Here is a 20,707-nt window from a genome sequence, read left to right on the forward strand (position 1 = left end):
TCAATAAAACGAATTACAGAGTAGATATAAAATGTAAATATGTTATTTTTGGCTTTAACTGTAATGTATCTACTATTAGCTAGCAGCAAAAAAAGCTGTATCAACTATAAAGTTTGTTTTAATTTAGCTTGGATTATCCCTGCCCTGTATTGATAACCCACCTCACACTTTCACACCCTGATAGAACGTTGAAAACATGTTCATTTTTTGGTTGCAATTAATCTTTTATTTGTTGATTATAGAAAAAAAATAAAAAACTTAAAACAACCTTTGTATTAATGTTGAATTTTTTACATTGTATAAATGTTTATTTAGCTGAAGTAAAAAAAAATCCCGTTCTACATTCTAAAGGCTATAAGAATAGAACACAAACAGGATATACATTCATTAAATGTAAGTAAAGTTTGACACGAACCATACATGTGAAAACATAACGTAGAATCAGTGTTGAGTCAACATAAAATTGATGTGCACATATTAATCAATTCTAACCTCAGAGATCAGCGTTGTTTCAATGCATGAGCGATGAAAAAAATGAAGGTTCATTCAACATCCTTTTGTTATCTGGGCAGTTTTTCCATTTTCACCATGTCCAACTCGTGGGTGAATCTGTATCAGTTCATTTGAAACATTTCCTCCTATCATAAAATAGGAGAACAGATTTGTAAATGTATCTGTTTAGTTTTTTAAGCATCCACACATCCTATTACATTCATGTTCTGATTTTTGATCAGTGTGCAATGTGGTGGTCAAGCTGGACAAGTAGACCTCCCATCTACCTGAGCCTTTTTTGTAGTAGTGTAGCTTATTAAAAAAAAACATATATTCATATTTTAAATAACTGTATTTGTAGCAGTTCATTGATTTATTGAACCATAAAACATTCTTTTCTCAAAATCCATTGTTGTATTATCATTAGCTGCTTATCAATATCAAACCAAACTTTGGCCAAGTGACATTTTTCAGCACCGCCCTGATAACACAGCATTGTGTTGATATCAGTATTAACATGCAAAATTAAAATAGCCTAATAGATTAGGTTAAACCTAATCCTTAAATATGACTCACAGACAATGCAGAAACCTAGCCCAAGACTAGGCCAAACCAAAAAGTTTCCAGAGTCAGCTACTTATTGCCCATTTTTGCAATTAATTATGATGCATTGTTCTCTAGTTAAGGACATTTTGAAAATGTGTCTTAATATGTCCTCATGTATTGGTGCCCTTCCAGTAGAAAAAGGTGCTGTTATAAATTAATATTGTAATACTTTTGTTAAACCTTTCATTAAGGATGAACACATTAAGAAAAATAAGTACAATAGAGTACCTTTTAGTAAAAATCTTTTTTTGTACCCAAAGATTAGAAACATTATAATCAACTGAATATGTGTCAAAAACTGAGTATGTGTCAAGAACTTGCATTAAAAAAAAAAACATTTTATTCTATTAGTTTATTAGTACAGTGATACAGAATAGTGAATGTACCTTTTGGTTGGTTAACTGGTACAAATCTGTACTTCCTGCTGTTAAAAAGGACTTTGTATTTCAGAGGGAACACATCTGACCCTGTAAAGACCAATATCATACCTTTTAGGGTATAAATATGAAAAGTGTACCTTTGAGTACAAGAAAGCACTTATATCGTACCTCTGTTTTTTAGTGTGAAAGCTCTTGTGCATAGAGGGGGATCCCTATATTATGTAGTAGTTGCCCTTTTTTATTTTTTCACCCCTGTTTTGAGATCACTTACTTTATCTACATCTGGCAAACTGATCCATGAACAGTGCTTCAGTAGTATATTTCAACAAGATACCAACATTTTTCCTGCTTCATCAATTCCAACATTAATTTGAGTGTAAAAAGATCTACAGACAGACTTAAACAAACGTTTACACATATGTATGTTCCTACACCCATTACCTGGTCTGTATGACCAGTTATACAGAACATAAATGTCACATTGGTGCTTTAATACATAATCACATGAACTCAACATTCCTACACTTGTTTTGAACAAGAGAGTTGCATTCTACAGCCTGAATAAACCTGCAGGAAGCTGCTTAGCTGGCTTGGTATTGGTGGTTGGCAGTGTGGGCATTTAGCAGGAAGTCAGCTGACATGTTTTGTCATGTCTGAAATGGTTTCAGAATGAAATCTTCTGCTTCACTGAAACAGATAGCATTTACAGAAAATCCAGGTGGATGATCTCAGGAAAGAGATTTTAAATCTAGTAGTAATGGTAAATGGTATAGTCCAATAACTGTAATATCACAGATAAAACGTAAGGGATGTTAGTATAACCAACTAATTAGTTTACTCAAGTATTTGAGTAACTTTCACTTTTACTTTTTTATTTAGACCTTTTTAATACTAGTTCTTGCATTATCAGTCTATCTCTATATCTGCATCTTCCAGGTCACGATCACAGTGATTGTTTTTTATTATTTTGTAATAAAGTGGCAAAAACATATATTTTTTACAGAAAGCTGGGACTTTCTGTATTTTGTGAAAAGTACCAATATGTCAAAAAAAAAAAAAAAAACAGTTTTGCACAAAAAAAATTAACAGTTTGGTATAAAATTGGGGATACACTTCCCCACGCATACAGTTTCTTAACCAGTCTGCTATTAAATCAGTAATCTAGTTAGCTTGCATTTGAAATCTGGAAAATAAAACCCAAATTGTATTGTAAAAGTATTTGGCCCTTTAAAATATGTTAAGAAAAATTCAAGCTTTTTAAGGCCTTTTTAGGATCTGAAGACAATCTGCCATGGGAGAGGAAACTAGAGTGCTGAAAGAAACACACTCCCCAGCTACACTAATTTATCTAATTTAACCTGCAAATTCACACTATACTGACTAAGAGTATTACCCAGAATTCAACTTTTTATTCATGTTCAAATTCTCTGTTTTTACCGTGATAAAACCTTTAGCATATTCCTGTTTGAGTCTTTAGGGGCTTTAGAGGTTTTCTTTTCTGACATTAGAGGTCGCTGTATGTAAACCAAACTAATGTCTGAAGTCAGGCTCCTCTAAACCCTTCTCTAAATTATGTTCTAATAATCCGCAGATGATGGAGCGCTTGATTCTAATGTTTGGTATTTTAAGTAGTTATAAAAATTAATTACATTTTACTACCCTGCTAAAATATCCAACTAAAAAAAACATTAGTTAATGAGTATGGAAGCACATTACAAAAGCACATTTGTTTTTCTTATTATTAAGGAAGCTATCTCGTTACTTTGGGATACTCATTATTATTCTGAGATACTTATTCATTATTTTGAGATACAATCTCATTATTTTGAAATACTTTCTCATGATTTTGAGATACTATCTCATTATTTTGAAATAGTGAGTATTTTGAGATACTATCTCAATATTTTGAGATGGTAAGTAATTATTTTGAGATAGTAGATCATTATTTTGAGATAGTAAGTCATTATTTTGATAAAGTAAGTCATCATTTTGAAATAGTAAGTCATCATCTCGATATTTTGATATACTATCTAATTTTTGAGATAGTAAGTAATTATTTTAAGATAGTAGATCATTATTTTGAGATAGTAAGTAATTATTTTAAGATAGTAGATCATTATTTTGAGATAGTAATTCGTTATTTTAAGATACTATCACGTTATTTTGAGATACTATCTCATTATTTTAAGATACTAGTAGACTGTACAGAGCCAGAAGCAGGTGAGATAAAGACTCAAAAACTCAAAAAAGAGATAGTAAGTAATTATTTTAAGATAGTAGATCATTATTTTGACATAAATAAATCGTTAATTTAAGATACTATCACGTTATTTCGAGATAGTATCTCATTATTTCGAGATACTATCTCGAAATAATGAAAAACTGTCTCAAAATAATGGCTTACTACCTCAAAATGAGATAATTAAATGTGCTGGACTGCTGCTTATTGTTTTAGGTGCTAGGAATGGTCTTTTTTAGCAGGAAAATTATGTTAAAAAATAATTTCTTCAGTATATGTTTTATTGTATAGCCCAGTCTATTTTAACTTGATCTCTCCATGGTCTTTAAATAAAGCCAAAAACTTTGTCAATATGTTTGAACTAAGTTTAAAAAGACGGAGAGGTTTTAAAATGCTGTGTGATTATATTTTTTTATATGTTTGTGTGAGCAGGTTTTCCAGTTAAACAGCAGGTGGCAGCATTTCATTAGTTTTAGTCCGGAGAGCGCGCGCACCCACTGGGCTGAGTGTAGTAGCGGTGCGCGTGTAGTGGTGGTGGTGTTTTTAATGGCGTTCATGCAGAGCGAGAAATACAGCGTTTATTAAACACGAGGGTTCAGATTAAACAGGATGTCTGAGGGGTTTTAATTCAGATCTTTCCTTTCATCTTATTATTAATAGATATTTATCGTTTTTAAGGGAGGTAGAACAGCCGTGTTTCACTGGACTGTATCATGCAGCTAATTTCACAGCATCTCACAGGATGGTAGTAGCAGCCAATGGTGGCAAATCTAGGCTGTGTGTGTGTGTGTGTGTGTGTGTGTGTGTGTGTGTGTGTGTGTGTGTGTGTGTGTGGCTGGGAAGAAGACAAGTCTGCTTGTTTTCTTCACGCCTGAAAAATAACAATTAGGGTTTGCCTGTCTTTCCCCAGTCAAACCACGTGGTGTCCTCAGGAGCCAGCCTCATACATATGGGGACACACTGTAGTGTGTGTGTTTTAGTTTAGGAGAATTAACATTGGAGACAATATCTCCCTTACACACACACACACACACACACACACACACACACACACACAGTATGTCTATTACTGTCATGATGCTTGGCAGGTGGCTTATCCCTGGACATCAGTCTAGGAGGGGGTCTCTGTCTAGACACCCCCCTTGCATACGCAGACAGACCTTCTTAAAGGGCAATTCTTCCAAATTATCTCTGAATTTTAGCATCATCACATTCATATTCATAATCATATATGAATAAAGTCATTCAGAGTGTTTTGAGCTGAGAATGCAGCATTTTAAACACACACTTAGACTTAGAGTCAGAATTAAATCTAAAGAGTCATGTGAAAATGGCTGTAAACGCTACACCTGATATAAAGTTATCAGATTAAATGGTTATGAGTTATGAGTGCCTACATAGTTTTATTTAGATTTTGTGCTTTAAATGTATTTTATTCTGTAAATATTCATGGTGGAGGCGTACATGCAAGGTGACAAAATATTTTCCTGACTATGTACATAGTTTTGAAACAGATTACTGTATAATTATCCACATTTCATTTAATCTAAATTGAAATATACATCAGAACATTTGAAAACAACTGAGAAATGAAGTTGAGTAGAAATTTTCAAGGATGGTAAACATTCAACAAATATTTGACATTGACCAAATGCAAGGTCAAATTGTTTCCTTTTTTGTTACTTGTTTCTACTACTGAAGCTTGTGTTCATGTGAACTTGATAAACTCATGAGAGTGTGTGTGGAGCTCATGCAGCTCGAGTGCTCATTGTTTTTAAAAGCAATGAAGCAATATAATGAATGCTAATAGTCCAATACTAAGGCTGAACATTGCCCAAATCTGTTTTAGGGAAATATCTAGATTGTATCCAGACTGTTTTTTAATACTCTGGACACGCACACTTGTAAAAAAAGAACAGGGGGTTGAATATGTGGAGGAACCCCTAAAGGTGTTTTGAGGAAAATTAAAAAAAGGTTCAAAGCATCTTAAGGGGTTCCTCCACAAATTTAAATTAAAGAACCCCTAAAATGTCCTTTCAATAGTGCAGAAACCACATGACATCTGAATTTTGTAAATTAGACTACATTTAGGGATTACATGACAATCAGATTAGTACAGATTTCAATGTATTTTTTGAATAACTCACAACATGACGCACAGCAACCTCATCCCAGCTGGCCACCAACGTCAATAGACTTTAATATCAGGTTGAATGTTGGTCATAATGTCAGACGACAATAAAAATTACGTCAGTACAACGTCTAATACTGTTATGTGCATGCAGGGATCAATCCCGAGTGATGGAAGTGTTGTGGGGCTAAGAAGAGTGACAAAAGTTAATTACCTCATGGATATGGATCATATGGATCATCTTTAATCCACCATATAAACCAGGTGTATGTGGTCATTTAGAACAGTAAATAAAATGGCTATATATTTGTTTTGTAGACAGTGATATCCCTGGATCCCATCATCACCACAGTGAAGATGTGTGTGAGTAAGTTTAACTAAAATGAACCATTTCACACCAAACCACTCTGAATGACTTTATTTACATCTCAGCCATTAAATTATTCAGATTTATTTATAAGAACCAGTGGAATTCCACTTTCAGAACGAAAAGATAAGCAGTGCCAAACATTGGGAGAGAAAAAAACACAGGAGACACATGTCCATTTTCCTTTCTTTTCACCTTTTTCCATAAAACAAAGTGACATTGTCTACATCACAGGCAATAATCATGAAGGAATTTCTGATCCAAACAGAAATTTCTACCATAGCCATTCCATAAAAGCCCCATGCCCACCCAAATCCCAAGCATTTCCCCTTATACACAGAACTACACTGCCCAAACCCTATTGATACTCTCTTTAGACTTCTTTATACATCATTGTCATTGAATTCTTCATAGTACCCTATATATATATATATGTATATATTAGTAGGATAAATCTCCATAAACAGGACCCTGATTGTACATATCAAACCCTTTTATCCAACAAATGGCAGGTGCTCTGAGAAAGCCAAGGCTTTCTGTCTTTTCCTTTAATTTTTTTCTCTTTTTCTTTTCTTTCTTTTTTTTCTTTTTGTTTGTTTTTGAGTATACATAGGCCTTGGCCGTATTTCTACATCATGTGGTACTGCAGTTCTGCTCCAAGAGATCTAAGGCCAGACACGCAATTTTCTACACATAACCAGAGTACAGAATCTTCATACTCAAATTCCAACTGTTCTTGGGCAAAATTCCAACTGTTCCCTCGGTTCTGGAATGAAGAAGCAAGTAGGATTCCAACAGTTCTAGACTGTAGAATCAGGTGGAATTCTGTAGGTTCCAGAAACCATCACAGACAGAATTAAAACTATTCCAACTTCTCAAGAACAAACACATTGGGGCAGAATTCCAACAGTTTTATCAGTTCAAAATGTAAGAAACAAGTGGAGTTTTGGTGGATCCAGAAAACAATTTCAGTAAATTCCAACTACTTATTAGAATTTCTATGTTTTCATTTCTAGGAAAAAAACCCTCAGGCAGAATTCCAACTGTTTCTACAATTGACTGAAGAAGCTAGGTAAAGTTAAACATATTTTTAAAGTAGGTAAAATTCCATCCGTGACAGAATGCAAAGTATTTCAATTTTTTCAACAGCCCTATAATGACTCAGTAAGAATTCCAAATGTGACAGAAAGAAAATTCTCTTAAAAACAAAGGTCCTTAGATGGTTCTTGGTGTACATGTTTGGTTTTAGGGCGTATAGAATTGTATAGAAGTTCTTTAAACTTTTAAAAATGGTTCTATAGAATCACAGAACCTGTCATTAGAAAAAAAAAATCCTTCACTAAAACGTCTTCTATTCCATCACTCCAGAGAGCATTTTTGGCACCTTTATTTTTAAGTGTGTGGGAATTCCAGCAGTTATAGGAAAAAAGAGAAAGCAGGAAATAAAACGATCTACTATAAGTACTCTAAAAAGAAGACTCAGGTGGAATTCCAACTGTCCCAGACATTCTACAACGAAGATTCAGCAGAAATTCCAAAACCTTCAACCATTCTCGACTGAAGATCCAGCAAAATTTCCAAAGACTTCGTGGGAATTCCAAATATTCTAGAAAAAAGACTAACAGAATTCCGACTGTTCTAGAATGCAAAGCGTCTTTTTTACAGCTGCCGTGTATTACGTGAGAGCTAATACAGACGATAAGGCAATAAAAGAGAGATTAAACTAATCAGACAGCCTCTACAACCTCGCACTCTCTCTCTCACACACACACACACACACATGTTGCCACAAAAACAAAGAGGGGCACACACTCACAAGCAGGATACGAGAGACAGATCATTCAATTCATTCACTCCTACACTCACAAACTCACACGCACAAACACACACCAAACACACATTACACTTACACGTGTCTAAGATTGAGATGTTATATATGTGTTTTGGTGGCCAGCCCCTCTGATGGGGTTACGAGAGCGTATGATTCGTTTGTGGTGAAGAAAAAGGCAACAGGCTTGACACCCTTAAAAGCCATCCCAAGCAAAGCATGACCAAAGATGTTTGCTGACAGTAGTGACGATACACTGTGTCAAAATGTGTGAATAAGGTGTACAGCGGCATGCAGAGTGTTCTTATTAAAGCCCCAGGGAACATGGTGTAAAAATTTGGTATGATAATTAAAAATCATGTGAAGTTTGAATGAAAAAAAAAAATAAGATCAAGAATTAAGAATGTTGATTAGACCTAGAGTGAAAAAGACTATTGAAGAATATTATGCAGATGGTATTGTAGACCCACTGTGTTCACTCACTAAATAATTGTTTAGTGAGGAATACACACATAGAATAGGGGTGTAAGAAAATATGAAATAACCAAAGTATTGTGATATTAAATTTGATATTTAAGTAATAGTTTGCTAGCAAAGATTGCAATATGTCCACTCCAATTTTATGGTTAATTTTTTTGCAAAACTCTGATGTTAAAGTGATTTTTTTTAAAGAATCACAATATATTGTCTTGCATACAGCATTCTGGGAAATTAACACCAATAAATACATATTTTCTGGTATTTGATCATTTAGAAGTATTTTATCCACTTGAGTAAAACAGATGACATAAAGTATTGCAGAGAATTGTTTTGGGATATATTGAGTATCGCGATAATTTTGTATCATGAAATGCCCTGTGTTTCCCACTCATAAACAGTAATATACTGAATTTTAACCCCTATCCAGTGATATGTATTATATTGCCATGTTCTTGCCAATACACAGCTATTATATTCTTTGCACATGTAAAGTGCATCCTCAAAACAGCAAGATTACCCTAATTAAAGAAAATAATAATTACACAGATTTAGGTTCCCTGGGGTTTTAAAAGCTAGTGACCACCACAAACCCATGTGGTGCGGGGGCTTAATCCGCAAATACTCTTAATAGCTCCTGCTTGTTTGTCCTTAAATCTAAGATACGAGTGTCTGAATCTGCAACGCTTAGCTCTTTCTCTGGATGAGTAAATACATGAAATTATCTTGGCACTGTGATCAGCCGAGTATGATGTCACATTTTTGACGCAATTTATGACACGGATCAAATGAAATGCAACATCTGTTAGAAAAGTGCAAAGGCAGTCAAAATCCATTTTGGACAAAAGAACGAAGCAGTTAAAAAACAGCAAAATCTAGGAAAATATCTGTCAGGAAAAATGATTAGCCATGCTACAAAAAAGTCAGCAAAGTGGAAAAGTGAAGCTAGTGGAGTTTTAGAGAGGCACAGCTGTCTGTCTCAGCATTATTAGAAAAACCCTGTTCCCATTTGAACTCAACTTTTTCAAAAGCGCTCCTTTGGACGCCCTCAGAATTAGCGCAAAAACAATTAGCATTGTTAACACAATAAGAGTAGCAGGAAGAGGGAAACATGCAGGTTAAGAGAGGCTTGGTGAGTATAAACAAGTTGAAATATTAGCGTGTGTGTGAGAATATACAAAGAGTCAGCAAAAAGTCCAGCAAATCCAGTACAAACTGTAAAACCATCAGTCAATGGGACTGAACGAGATTTAACTTTAAACTGTTAGCATCTGTAGCTTAGCTGGGTGTGTGCTTATGGGGAGGCAAATGTAGTAAAGCTATTGTGTGTGTGTGTGTGTGTGTGTGTGTGTGTGTGTGTGAATATGTATCTTGTTCACAGTAAAGTATCAAGACATCTGATTAGCATATACAGAATATATGCTTTGAATTGATTAAATATGTACTTCTGTTCCACATGAATAAAATCTTCTACACCCAGACTGTTGTTTGTATTGTTTTGCTTCAAAACTAGCATGCTAGCTTGTGGGTAGTGTGTTAGCTTGCAGGGACATGATAATGCACAGTTTTTGTTTCAAATAATGTACTTTTATAATGTTGTGTGCTCAAATAAACTAAAATTTAAACATTAAGTTGCAGATGTGTTAATCAGTTAAACAGTGCTCCAAAATACTTGTGTGGTGCATCTTCAAGCACTTTTCTGCATTTTTTAATCAAAATTACTGAATTGAGGCATCACTGTATTCAAAGTCTGTATCAAATCACCCGATTTTATTCATATGGAATTATTGTACTCAGACCACTGTTTCTTTCAATGTTTGCATGTGTGAGTGATAGTGTGTACGTTTAATTGTCCACTATAGCCTGTATTGGACAGACTGGTTTGATTTAAACTGCAGCTAAAAAGAGGAGGCACTTTACTGTCAGTGGAGAATTTTACACCTGCATGTAACATATCTGTCTGAAGACTGGAAAAGAGTGGACTTGTCTGAGTGTAAGTGTCAGAGTGTGAACTTGTATATAGAGTAATACTGAGTAAAACTGTTGCATTTTAATATTCTGTAGTTAAAATTACAAGCACATTCACATACACTGGCAGTCAAAAACAACTGTTCACTGATGAGCAGCAGAAAATGAATGGAATAATTGAATACAGGGGATATGGTAATCATGGGCATGTAGTTACAGGTCGTCATTCTAATTTCATAATTTTTCAGTCGTTATTTATTAAAGGAGCGTTTTGGTATCAACAAATGCTTTTTTATGCGTAGGTGTAGTTCGTTGTCAGGTAATCAAGTATTAAGTATTAAACTAAAATATCCTCCATATGAAAATAATTGTTTTAGAGTTCGTCAAAAAGTCACCTCAAAGATTTCAAAGATTATGACAAAAACAAAAATAATATGTTGGGACATATCAAGCAAAGAATTGTAAATAAAACTAAATTTTGGAAACTGAACACTATATATGACTCCAAACGACACACTTGCAGGTATTTGTGGTTGGAGCCATTCCTAAAGAACACACTTTACACATGCATTTCTGGACAAGCTGAGAGATTCAGAAAGGATCCCTTACTGAAAGTAAAATAAGCATGTGGACTGACTGACAGTAATGTTACAGAGTTTTACTTACTAATTATGCGAGTGTTGCTCTGCCCACTGCACCAAAGTTACATAGTGCAGTTAGCAGTGCTTTGAGCCCAAAGTGGCAATTACATAGATGCTATTCTCTCTGTTACATGTTGAAAGAACATCACAAAACTAATTCATCTGGTATTTTAAGGTAAAAAAAATACATACAATGACATGGCAAAAGTCATGGGATAGCAAATTGTAAATTATTCATAAATTGTTAGCCCACCTCTGGTCAGTGTGCACATGGTAATGCGACATAAATTAATGTTAATCGAGGTTAAGTAAGGACTGATAGTTGGTGGCAGGTGGATGGGACATTACATTTCTGAACACGACAGATAGTAGTGTCTGTCCAATTACTTTTGGCGTGTCAGTGTAATTTGTTTTTTGTTTAAACTGATGAAAATCACTGCTGAACAGTGTGTTGACAAGATTCAACACACTTCCACACACACACACACATGCACACATACTCATGCACGCACACAGTAATCTCTTATTCAGACTCTCAGGACATCTGAGTGCAGCCGGTCAGCTGATGCCGCCTTGCTATTGAGGATAATGTTAATGTTCACCAGTGCTATTGAGTAGGAATACTGCAGAATAGGCAGACAGTTTGAGGTCTTACTGTATGGTTGTTTGCGTATGTGTGTATCTGTAGCTGTGTCTGTAAGTGTGTGTGTGTGCTGCTGTCAGTGTCTGTTAGTGTATGCTTCAAGGTTATTGAGTTGAGAATAGAGGCACAGCATGGCTGAGGCTTAGATGATGCTCATCAAGCAAACACACACACATACACAATCACACATATACACATATATTCGCAATCATACACACACACACATCTCATCGAACACACTAAGGCAATCAGATTATACAAACAAATACACTATCTGCTCTCAACTAGCACCTCTATCTCTCTCTCTCTCTACCTTTATTTCTTCCATGGATTCTCTCTCTCACTCTTTCTTTCTTACTATCTCTCTTTCTTTCTCTCTCTCTCTCAAGAACACAAATTGACAGACAAAGCGAGACGGCAAACAGAAAGCTTTTTTCCTCTCACAGAGCGCATCTGGACCTGTGTAAAAATGGCTACAATCAAAAATGAGGCACTTTTTAAAAAAGTCATATATACTTTTCTCAGTAATCTTATGTATACTATATATGTATCTCATCTATCGTTAGACTATGTAATATCTGTATTACAATTTTTTTTTCAATTTCGTAATGAAGGAAAGAAAAAGGAATAATCATTGGCTCTTGGTTGGCAGTCAGAGTCGCTGTAGTCCTTCCTGATTGGCTGAAGGATGTGTCCATATCCATGTTCATGGGCAGATATGACCAATAGTCTTTTGGCAAATTCTGTATCGATTGTAACCGATTGAGAAGAAAATCTTACGGTGAGAGTCACATGGGTGAGCCTCCACACCTGTAGGACTCACGCACACACACACACGCAGACACACACACACACACACACACACACAGATCAGCAGAGTAGGCATGGATCAGCTTTCGGTTCCTCTTCAGCAAGCAGGGAGATCAACACTCTGAAAAGAGAAAGAAAAGGACAGTTGTTTTAGTGAAAAGCACTGCTTAAAGAACAGCCAACAAGTTATTCCTTTGTGTTTATACTTAAGGCTACATTTGTAATGAGGAAAGTGTTTCATGAAACATGAAATTATGCATAAAAAACATTTGAAAACTGGATTTGAAACTCATTTTATCCAGAGGTATGAAAGGCAAATGCACACACAAAATAAAAAAAGCAAAAATATATAAACTCCACACACCAGAGGAAAATCTTTAAATGTGTTGAATCTACAAATAATTTAGATTCTGAATCAGTTATGTTTTTCCCCCTTAGAACTGAACACCTATTCCAAAAATCTATTAAGGATCGTCTTCAGTTTTATTCTGTTAACGAATGAGGCCAAAGTGGAACAGTTTTGTCAGCTTGCCTTCTGTTATGTCTAGTTAAAACAAAGTATTTAGTAGTAAGATGTTCACAGCAGGGGTCACGGACAGTGCTGGAAGTGTTGTGGTATGCAGATGCTTTGCTACATGCAGAACATCAGGCCATCTCTCTCCCTGCTTTTGAAGTAGGAAAGAACACTGCCATCTGTGATGCAGAACCATGGTCCAAAGCACACAAATCTAGGGCTGCTCAATATAAGAAGTCAAATCATCAGACCAATCAGTCTAGCAATTGAAGGTTTTTCAAATCATATATGTATATGTACATGGGTTGATGTTCTGTGTGTGTCTTTTTAAATCTATTCATGTGACTGTATGCTTACTAAAAAATCTAGAGCTGGAAAGGTCAATTGTTTATTGATTTATTGATTGATTAATAATGATAAATGATAAAATACAAGCGTGTTTTAAACATAAATACATGCATGCTGTCCATCTCATTATTCCAGAAATGAATATGATGACATGGCATTATATGTTGGTTTTTCAATTAGACTGCCATTCAGTGCTGCATATCTTTTATTGATTTTTTTTTAAATGCTCAAAAATACATTTTTTGACTCAGCACAAGCACCTAGAATTTTTCTTATCACTATATAACTATACAAGGTAAAAAAACAAAACAAACAAACACTGGAACAGGTGAGATTCTAGGATCAGAAGTGTAGAGGTGCTGAGTATCCAATGGCCACCCCTCTCCCCTTTAAAAAATAGTTAATAATTAATAAATAAAATAAAATTCTCTGTAACATAATTTTGGACTATCAGTGAAATTCAGAAAGGATTGGGCTGAGAATTTAAAAATGCATTTAAATACATAAGACACATCCACTATTACGCAAGATGTGAAAATTGTATTGCTTTCATTTTATTTTTGTTTTAATAAATAATAAATTTATAAATAATAATTTGGGCCCACAGACAATTTTCTTAAATAAAACAGCTGCATTCTCGATTTTGTGGTTTAATATAAATTACTAAGTATCGCTTAAAAGGGCTGTCGATGCCCAGGTAGTGGAATATTCACACACTGAATGGAAATAAAACTCGACACAAATCTAAATAAGCTTTTTCTCCTCTAACCGCTGTGATCTGGACTTCCTTGTTTGTCTGTGAAGTTTTGCAGTGAAGTCATCAAAGAACCAATGACCTGCAGAACCTGCTATGAGCTTAAACACCTGCAAGTGTAACCGAGTTAACCCTTACAGCTGCAGCTGTTGGTGGTTGCAGTTGTAACTCACAGCTAATGGTGTAATAGTTTTGTTTTACTATTTATTGTGAAGTTTTTAATGATTATATAGTTTTTTTTATGATTTATAATGGTATAACAAAAAAACTGTCTGTGTGTAGATGTTTGCAAGCCAGTGTTTGTTGTCTATTTCCACATATCTGCAGTGTTTACAGTGAGTTTGGTTATTAGAGATCCCTAATGATGCACTGAATAGCTGCTATTATTCACACACTAGTTATAACACCCACACACCCTTGACATTACAGCAAATAACATACCAAAGGCGATAGATAACACAGCCTCCAAGACTTCACTAGTTTTGTCTACAATATACAAAACACATACACACACACTCTCTCTCTCTTTCAAAGCTATTCATACCTTTTCATTGAGAAAACCTAAAAATCAAGATATAGTTTAGTCTGTTTTAGTTACAATTTTAAAATAGAGTCACGTTCATGTCTTTAGAAAATTACTCAGTAAATCATAAAATCTTAAATTAAAGGTTACTTATTTTTTAACATGATTCAGTGACTCAAAATGTAAAATTAAAGAAAATAATTTCTAATCTACATTATTCCTTTAATTCAATTATTCAGTGAATCATGAAATCAAAAGTTGATTTAATTGTTTTTTGCAATGATGTAGTTAATTGTAAAATCTCAAATTAGAACTAACATAATTTCTTGAAGTAAATGAATCAGCAGTCTATAAAATCTGAAATTAGTCAATATTAAACCTTTTTTGAAAATGATTCAGTAAATCCTGAGAGGTCAAATTAAAGTCAATTCTAAATTGTCTCAATGATGAACCAGTGAATCATTATATCTTAAATTTGTGTCAGATTCATTTCTTTAAATGATTCAGTAAATCATGAGAGGTCAAATTAAAGTCGATTTCAGTTCTATAAGTAATTAATGAAGTCAATTATGAAATCATTGCATTTGAACCTTCAGAAATATTTTTCCCCAAAAAGGAGTGCTTAATACTAAATACATATCATAGTTTATTATAAATTATGCAAAAAAAGTGCTACACTTCAATTTTAGACTGATGTACTATTAGGCCTTTCTACACTGCAACTGTCCATCCACACCCACACACACACGCATACACACACACACACACACACTGCTGTTTACAGACAATGCACATCTGCAGGACGACCTTCAGTAACATGAAAAGAGCACAGTGTGGAAGGAGGAGGAGGAGGATGATCTCTCAGTGATTAGGGATTTTTTTTTCTCTGCTGTCTGTCCTCACTGTTCCTCCTCTTTTGCCCGTCTCTCTTTGTCCTTTACTCTTTTAGTCTGGTTGTCTTTTGGCACAAACTGTCTTTCACACACACACACACTCTCACACACACACACATGCATGCGTTTATTGAACAGCTCCCCTGGGATCTCCACAGGTCTGACTGGCACTCTGAGATTCCCCCAGCAGGAGTCTCAGACTCAGCCTCTCTCTCTGTGTCTGAGAGTCTCAGTCTCTCTCTTTCTTTGACTGTGTGTCTTTATGTCTCGCTGTATCTCTCTCTCTCTCTCTCTCTCTTTAGTTCTGTCTGTCTCTGTCCTTCTCTCTCTTTCTCGCTCTCACTCTCTCTTTTACTCTCTCCCTTTCCATGTCTGACATGTTTGTTAGAGGCATCAAAGTATTCTATTTCTGTTCCCACACCATCAGTACTGCTGTGAACACACACACACACACGCACTTCTGTAAACACACAAGTGTCCAGACACAGTCACAGTCAGAAAAAAATACAGACTAACCAAGTCTGCTCTCCTGGTATACCCTGCAACGATTCAGTTCAATCTGTTTTGATTAGGTAAGAAATCATTCAGTGAACAATAAATCTCTAATTTAACTCTAGAAATGACATTTGATTTGATACTTCTGGTCTCATTCTGTGTAAACATACACTGAATACTCAAATCCTGTATGACTGGAGGACGATTTGCACAGCAGACATTTATTCATATGGATTATTACATTATTTTGGCCAAAAACATGAAAGCTTATCTTATATTATCTTTATTATAACTGATTACAATGAGTTTTAATATTATTCAGTCACTGCAGATGAACCCGCACCTTCAGACTGATGCATTGTACACCCCTAGCACACACACACACACTCATTCACACACACACACACACACACACAAGCAGTATAATGCAGAAAAGCAAAAAACATCCACCCTCATGTCTCGCCCTCTCCCTCTCCTCCTCCTCTGCCTCCTCCTCCTCTTCCATCCCTCGATCCTCACTCTCTCCCGCCATCACAGGAAGAGCTCACAAAAGAAAGGATGATTCAAGCTCAACTCTGGAGTTGCTCTCCACCTCCATCCATCTCCTCATCCCCCTCTCCACCTCTCCTCCTTCTCCACTGATGCTCATCCTGTTCAAGCAGCCCTGACCTTCACTACCACCACCAATAACACAGAGACACACAGAGAGAGAAAGAGAAAGAGAGAGAGAGAGAGAAAGAGACAGAGGGAGATGGAAAAAGAGTGAGTGAAACAACATAAGAGAGAGTATAGTGAGAGACGAGAATGAGAAAGACAGAAAGAGACGAGTGAGAGAAAGACAACTACAGAAAGAAGAGAGCGAGAGAAAGAGAGAGAGCAAGAAAGGGGACAGCAGATAGAATGTGTGGTGTGCTTCAAACGTAAGTGTGTGTGTATGTGTGCATTGAGTGAGTGTGGGAAGAGTTCAGTTCAGAGTGGGTTCAAGTCTGACAGTCTGAGAGAGTCAACAACTGTGTGTGTGTGTGTGTGTGTGTGTGTGTGGTGTGTCAGATCTGGCCAGACGCCAGCTTTACCTCACCGTACAAGGCGCCACAGACATTCTTTAGAGCACTGGAGTGAATCCTCTCATCTCAGAACCAACACACACACACACACAGACACACACACTCTCTCTCTGGCTACTTGAACACTTTATACAGTCTTTTTTCTCTGTACACTCTCAGTTACACAAACATTCAGAATTACTGCGGCAATCCTCCTTCTTCTAATTGGGTGGGTCAGGTGTGTGTGAGGATGGGGGGGGGGGGGGGGGTTGAATTGAGGATGCAGCTTTGAATGTAGAATGCTGAAGTATTTTTTTTGTTTGAAGTAGAATGCTGCTTTGGTCTTCAAATGTTCTAAAACTGCTCTTAGAAACAGTTAATGGTTTATTGTGTACCACAGTACTACTATACTGCAGCACTGTACCACTACATACCCCAGTACAGTTATAAGAAAAGGCCCAATACAATTCCCATAAAATTCATAAACAGAAGTACAGTAGAACGAGATCACAGCCAGCTAAATTTTGTGTCTACTTCCTATCATTTTACGGTACAGATAGACACACACACTCAAAGTGAATTGACTTCATTGGTTTAAAAGGACTGGGAGCTGTATGCTCAGACAGAAAAAATAGTCTTGATTATTAAATATTATACACACTATAAAGCTATAATGATTGTAATAAAATCACTTCGTTTTTTATATCATTCTTTATAGTGTGACATTTTTGGTTTAGCTTAGATTTATATTTTTCCAAATCTTAGCTAAACTAAAAATGTCATACTATAGAATATAACACTATAAAAAAACGTTATATTTTTAAAATGTAAGCGATTTTACTACAGTATTAATTATCACCACATCCTACCTAATCAGGGTGCATATTGTAGAATAACTAAATTGGTCAGTAATTTTTTTTCATTAGGGTGTAAAGGGGAAACCAGTACAGAGCAGGCATGTGCATACAATCCAATACATCGGTGTTACAACTACTACAACTACTCACATTAGCAACTAATTATTCACTACTACAGCCAACAGAGTATGAAGCTTTTAGTCTCATGCTGACCTTATTTTCCCTTCCACCCTAAAAAGGTGCACATGTTACATTAAGCCTGTAGTAGAGGTGAAGTGCCTTTAAAAGTGTTATACGTTTTCTTTGCTCACATTATGCAGACATTAAAAACAGTCCATATACAACGAAAACTGGAATTTAAATGTTCTGTTCCACCTTAAAAGCCGAAGGAGTTCAGTTCAAAAGTACCGAAAAATCTTGAAGCCTGTTTGTCACCACAGCAGCATTTAAGGTGGAGTGGTGAATTCCAAAATCTAGCATCAATCTAACATCATTCAGTGCCATGGCTTGTGCATGTGTTACCTTAATGAGACAAAACCAATAATATGCACAAGGAAAGCAAACAAGAGAAATGGTTACCAGCAAGGTCCACTTTATGGATGTCTGAAATAACCAGATTCTGCCAGACATGGATGCTGTAAATCTAGTGTACTATTGAATATTCCAGGATAAGAATATATATATATATATATATATATATATATATATATATATATATATATATATATATATTCAAGTCGTAGTTGGTGGGGGGGGTCATACCAAAACCCTCCCCATAATTCAAACCTTGACCTAAATTATATATAGAAGTTACAGTTGGCAAATTGGATGTTTTTTTTTTCTTTTTTTATATTTTATGCTTGTTTGTGTAACAAAAGCAACACATCATGATTAAAAAAAGTTTATTCTAATGGTGAATTACAAGTGGCAGAGTGTATTTGGAACATGAACGACCAGTCATCACACCCTATTTACCTTTCATAGTGGAATAGCGTTTGGGTGCAAAGTCCAGGGTTTTAGGATTATAGAGAAATGCCTCACAAAGGGAGGAATACAAGCACATGTGTGTGCCTGTCTGTGTGTGTGCGTATGTGTATGGCTTATTACCAGCAGACAGATCAATTGGCAGTGCCCTCTGTCCACCCACTTAAGTTAACGATAATCTCTCTGCAGACAAGCCTAGGTTTTTTCAGGACACCCCCACACACACGTACACACGCTTACATACGCTCACACACACATACACACACTCACATACGTTCACATTAACAGCAACATTCAAATACAGCTGAATAGAAAACTAAAATAAAATGTATGTGTGAACAACTGGTAGCAACTGGCTCCTGAACAGACAGTGGGTAAGAGATGAGGGAGAGTGAGGGAAAGAGAAGAGAGAGAGAGACGGCGATAGACAATCTCATTGGCATCACTAAGGAAACCGGGCGAATGAGGCTTCCTTTGACGTACGACAAATCAAAAGTCCAAAAATATGCCTCAAGCCTCTTTTTTCCCTGAGCCTCGCCCGCAAGAGTCCTTCAGCACAAACCTCGCTCAGAGAACACAAGCAGAAACACTTCACACTGTAACACTCTGAAGGTCAGAGACGGATCTCAGGCTGATGTTACTGACACAAAGATACGCAAGGAAAAAATGTTCCGGAACATATTCAGGACAAAAACACAATCTCAGCTCTGTCAGTAAATTCTATAAACATCATGTCTTGTTTTTGTCAAACAAGTAACTGAAGCTTAGGTTGCAAACTTTGTTAACACCAGCCGTTGTCATGTAATATGAGTTCAACCAGCTGATCTTCTGCTATCGCCTCTAGTGTGCAGGATGTGTTCAAACTACTAAACTAATAAAGTTTCTGCTTTATTACTCCACGTGTTAGCACTAATCAAATTAATAGGGTACATTCTGTGAAACTGACATCAATAAATCCATAACTCCTGGTTATTTATCTGCTTATTTAGGAGTACTTTATCTTCTTCAGTAACACAGATGCTGTAAAGTATCGTAGAGAATTGTTTTGTAATATTTGCCACAAATATTATCATCATTATCGTAGGCAATGTATCGTGATAATATTGTATCGTGATATGCCCTGTGTTATATATTGATATATATTGTATATTGTACATTGTATTGTATTGTATTGTATTGTATATTTTTTTGTATTGTAGATTTTTAACAGACTAGACAGACAGAAGCCACATTAATTTATTTTTTTTATTAGATAAAAAACACATTTGGGGGTGATTTGATATGTTATTCCAATCAGATATTTACAGACGTGAGTCATTCTTGATTCTCTCCCACCTTAGATTTTAATGTGTCTTTTGCGTCATTCACAATGCAACAAACAATAAACTCATCAAATCCAGAGTGACAAAAATGTGGTTAGTTACTAATGCTGACAATGATACCACAGCCACCCTGCCCCAGACCTGCCCCATTTCTCCCAGACCACTCATATCTCAGACTGCCCTCATTGAGCAAAAAACACAGAAGGAAAGCAGATATTTCCACTGGATACCCAGTTTGTCTGCATGTGCAAATAGCATTGCTGACAGTCTTAAAAGATCTGATTTATAAAACAATCCCATTTGGCTGCAGTCTGAAAATAAATTGAGAAGTTTTTAACTAAAGAACCAATGTAGAAAACATGGAAGCCATGGTACCAATCCTTTCTGTTCAA

The 20,707-nt window shown here is 35.7% G+C and overlaps 2 protein-coding genes across 2 annotated transcripts in view; one reads left to right on the plus strand and one right to left on the minus strand.

Annotated features, from left to right (window-relative positions):
- The window catches only part of gnb2 (guanine nucleotide binding protein (G protein), beta polypeptide 2), a 411,910-nt gene that overhangs the window by 185,918 nt on the left and 205,285 nt on the right, over positions 1-20,707 (plus strand). The window lies entirely within an intron of this gene.
- si:ch211-284e13.4 (insulin receptor substrate 1-B) overlaps positions 6,252-20,707 on the minus strand; it is a 46,443-nt gene continuing 31,987 nt past the window's right edge. Inside the window, exon 3 of the mRNA XM_007258097.4 lies at positions 6,252-12,703. Within this exon, the coding sequence (XP_007258159.3) occupies positions 12,696-12,703 (8 nt within the window). The 3' untranslated portion in view covers positions 6,252-12,695. The remainder of the gene's footprint in view (positions 12,704-20,707) is intronic.

Source organism: Astyanax mexicanus, chromosome 1 (genome assembly GCF_023375975.1).
Source record: "Astyanax mexicanus isolate ESR-SI-001 chromosome 1, AstMex3_surface, whole genome shotgun sequence".
Classification (NCBI taxonomy): Eukaryota; Metazoa; Chordata; class Actinopteri; order Characiformes; family Acestrorhamphidae; genus Astyanax; species Astyanax mexicanus.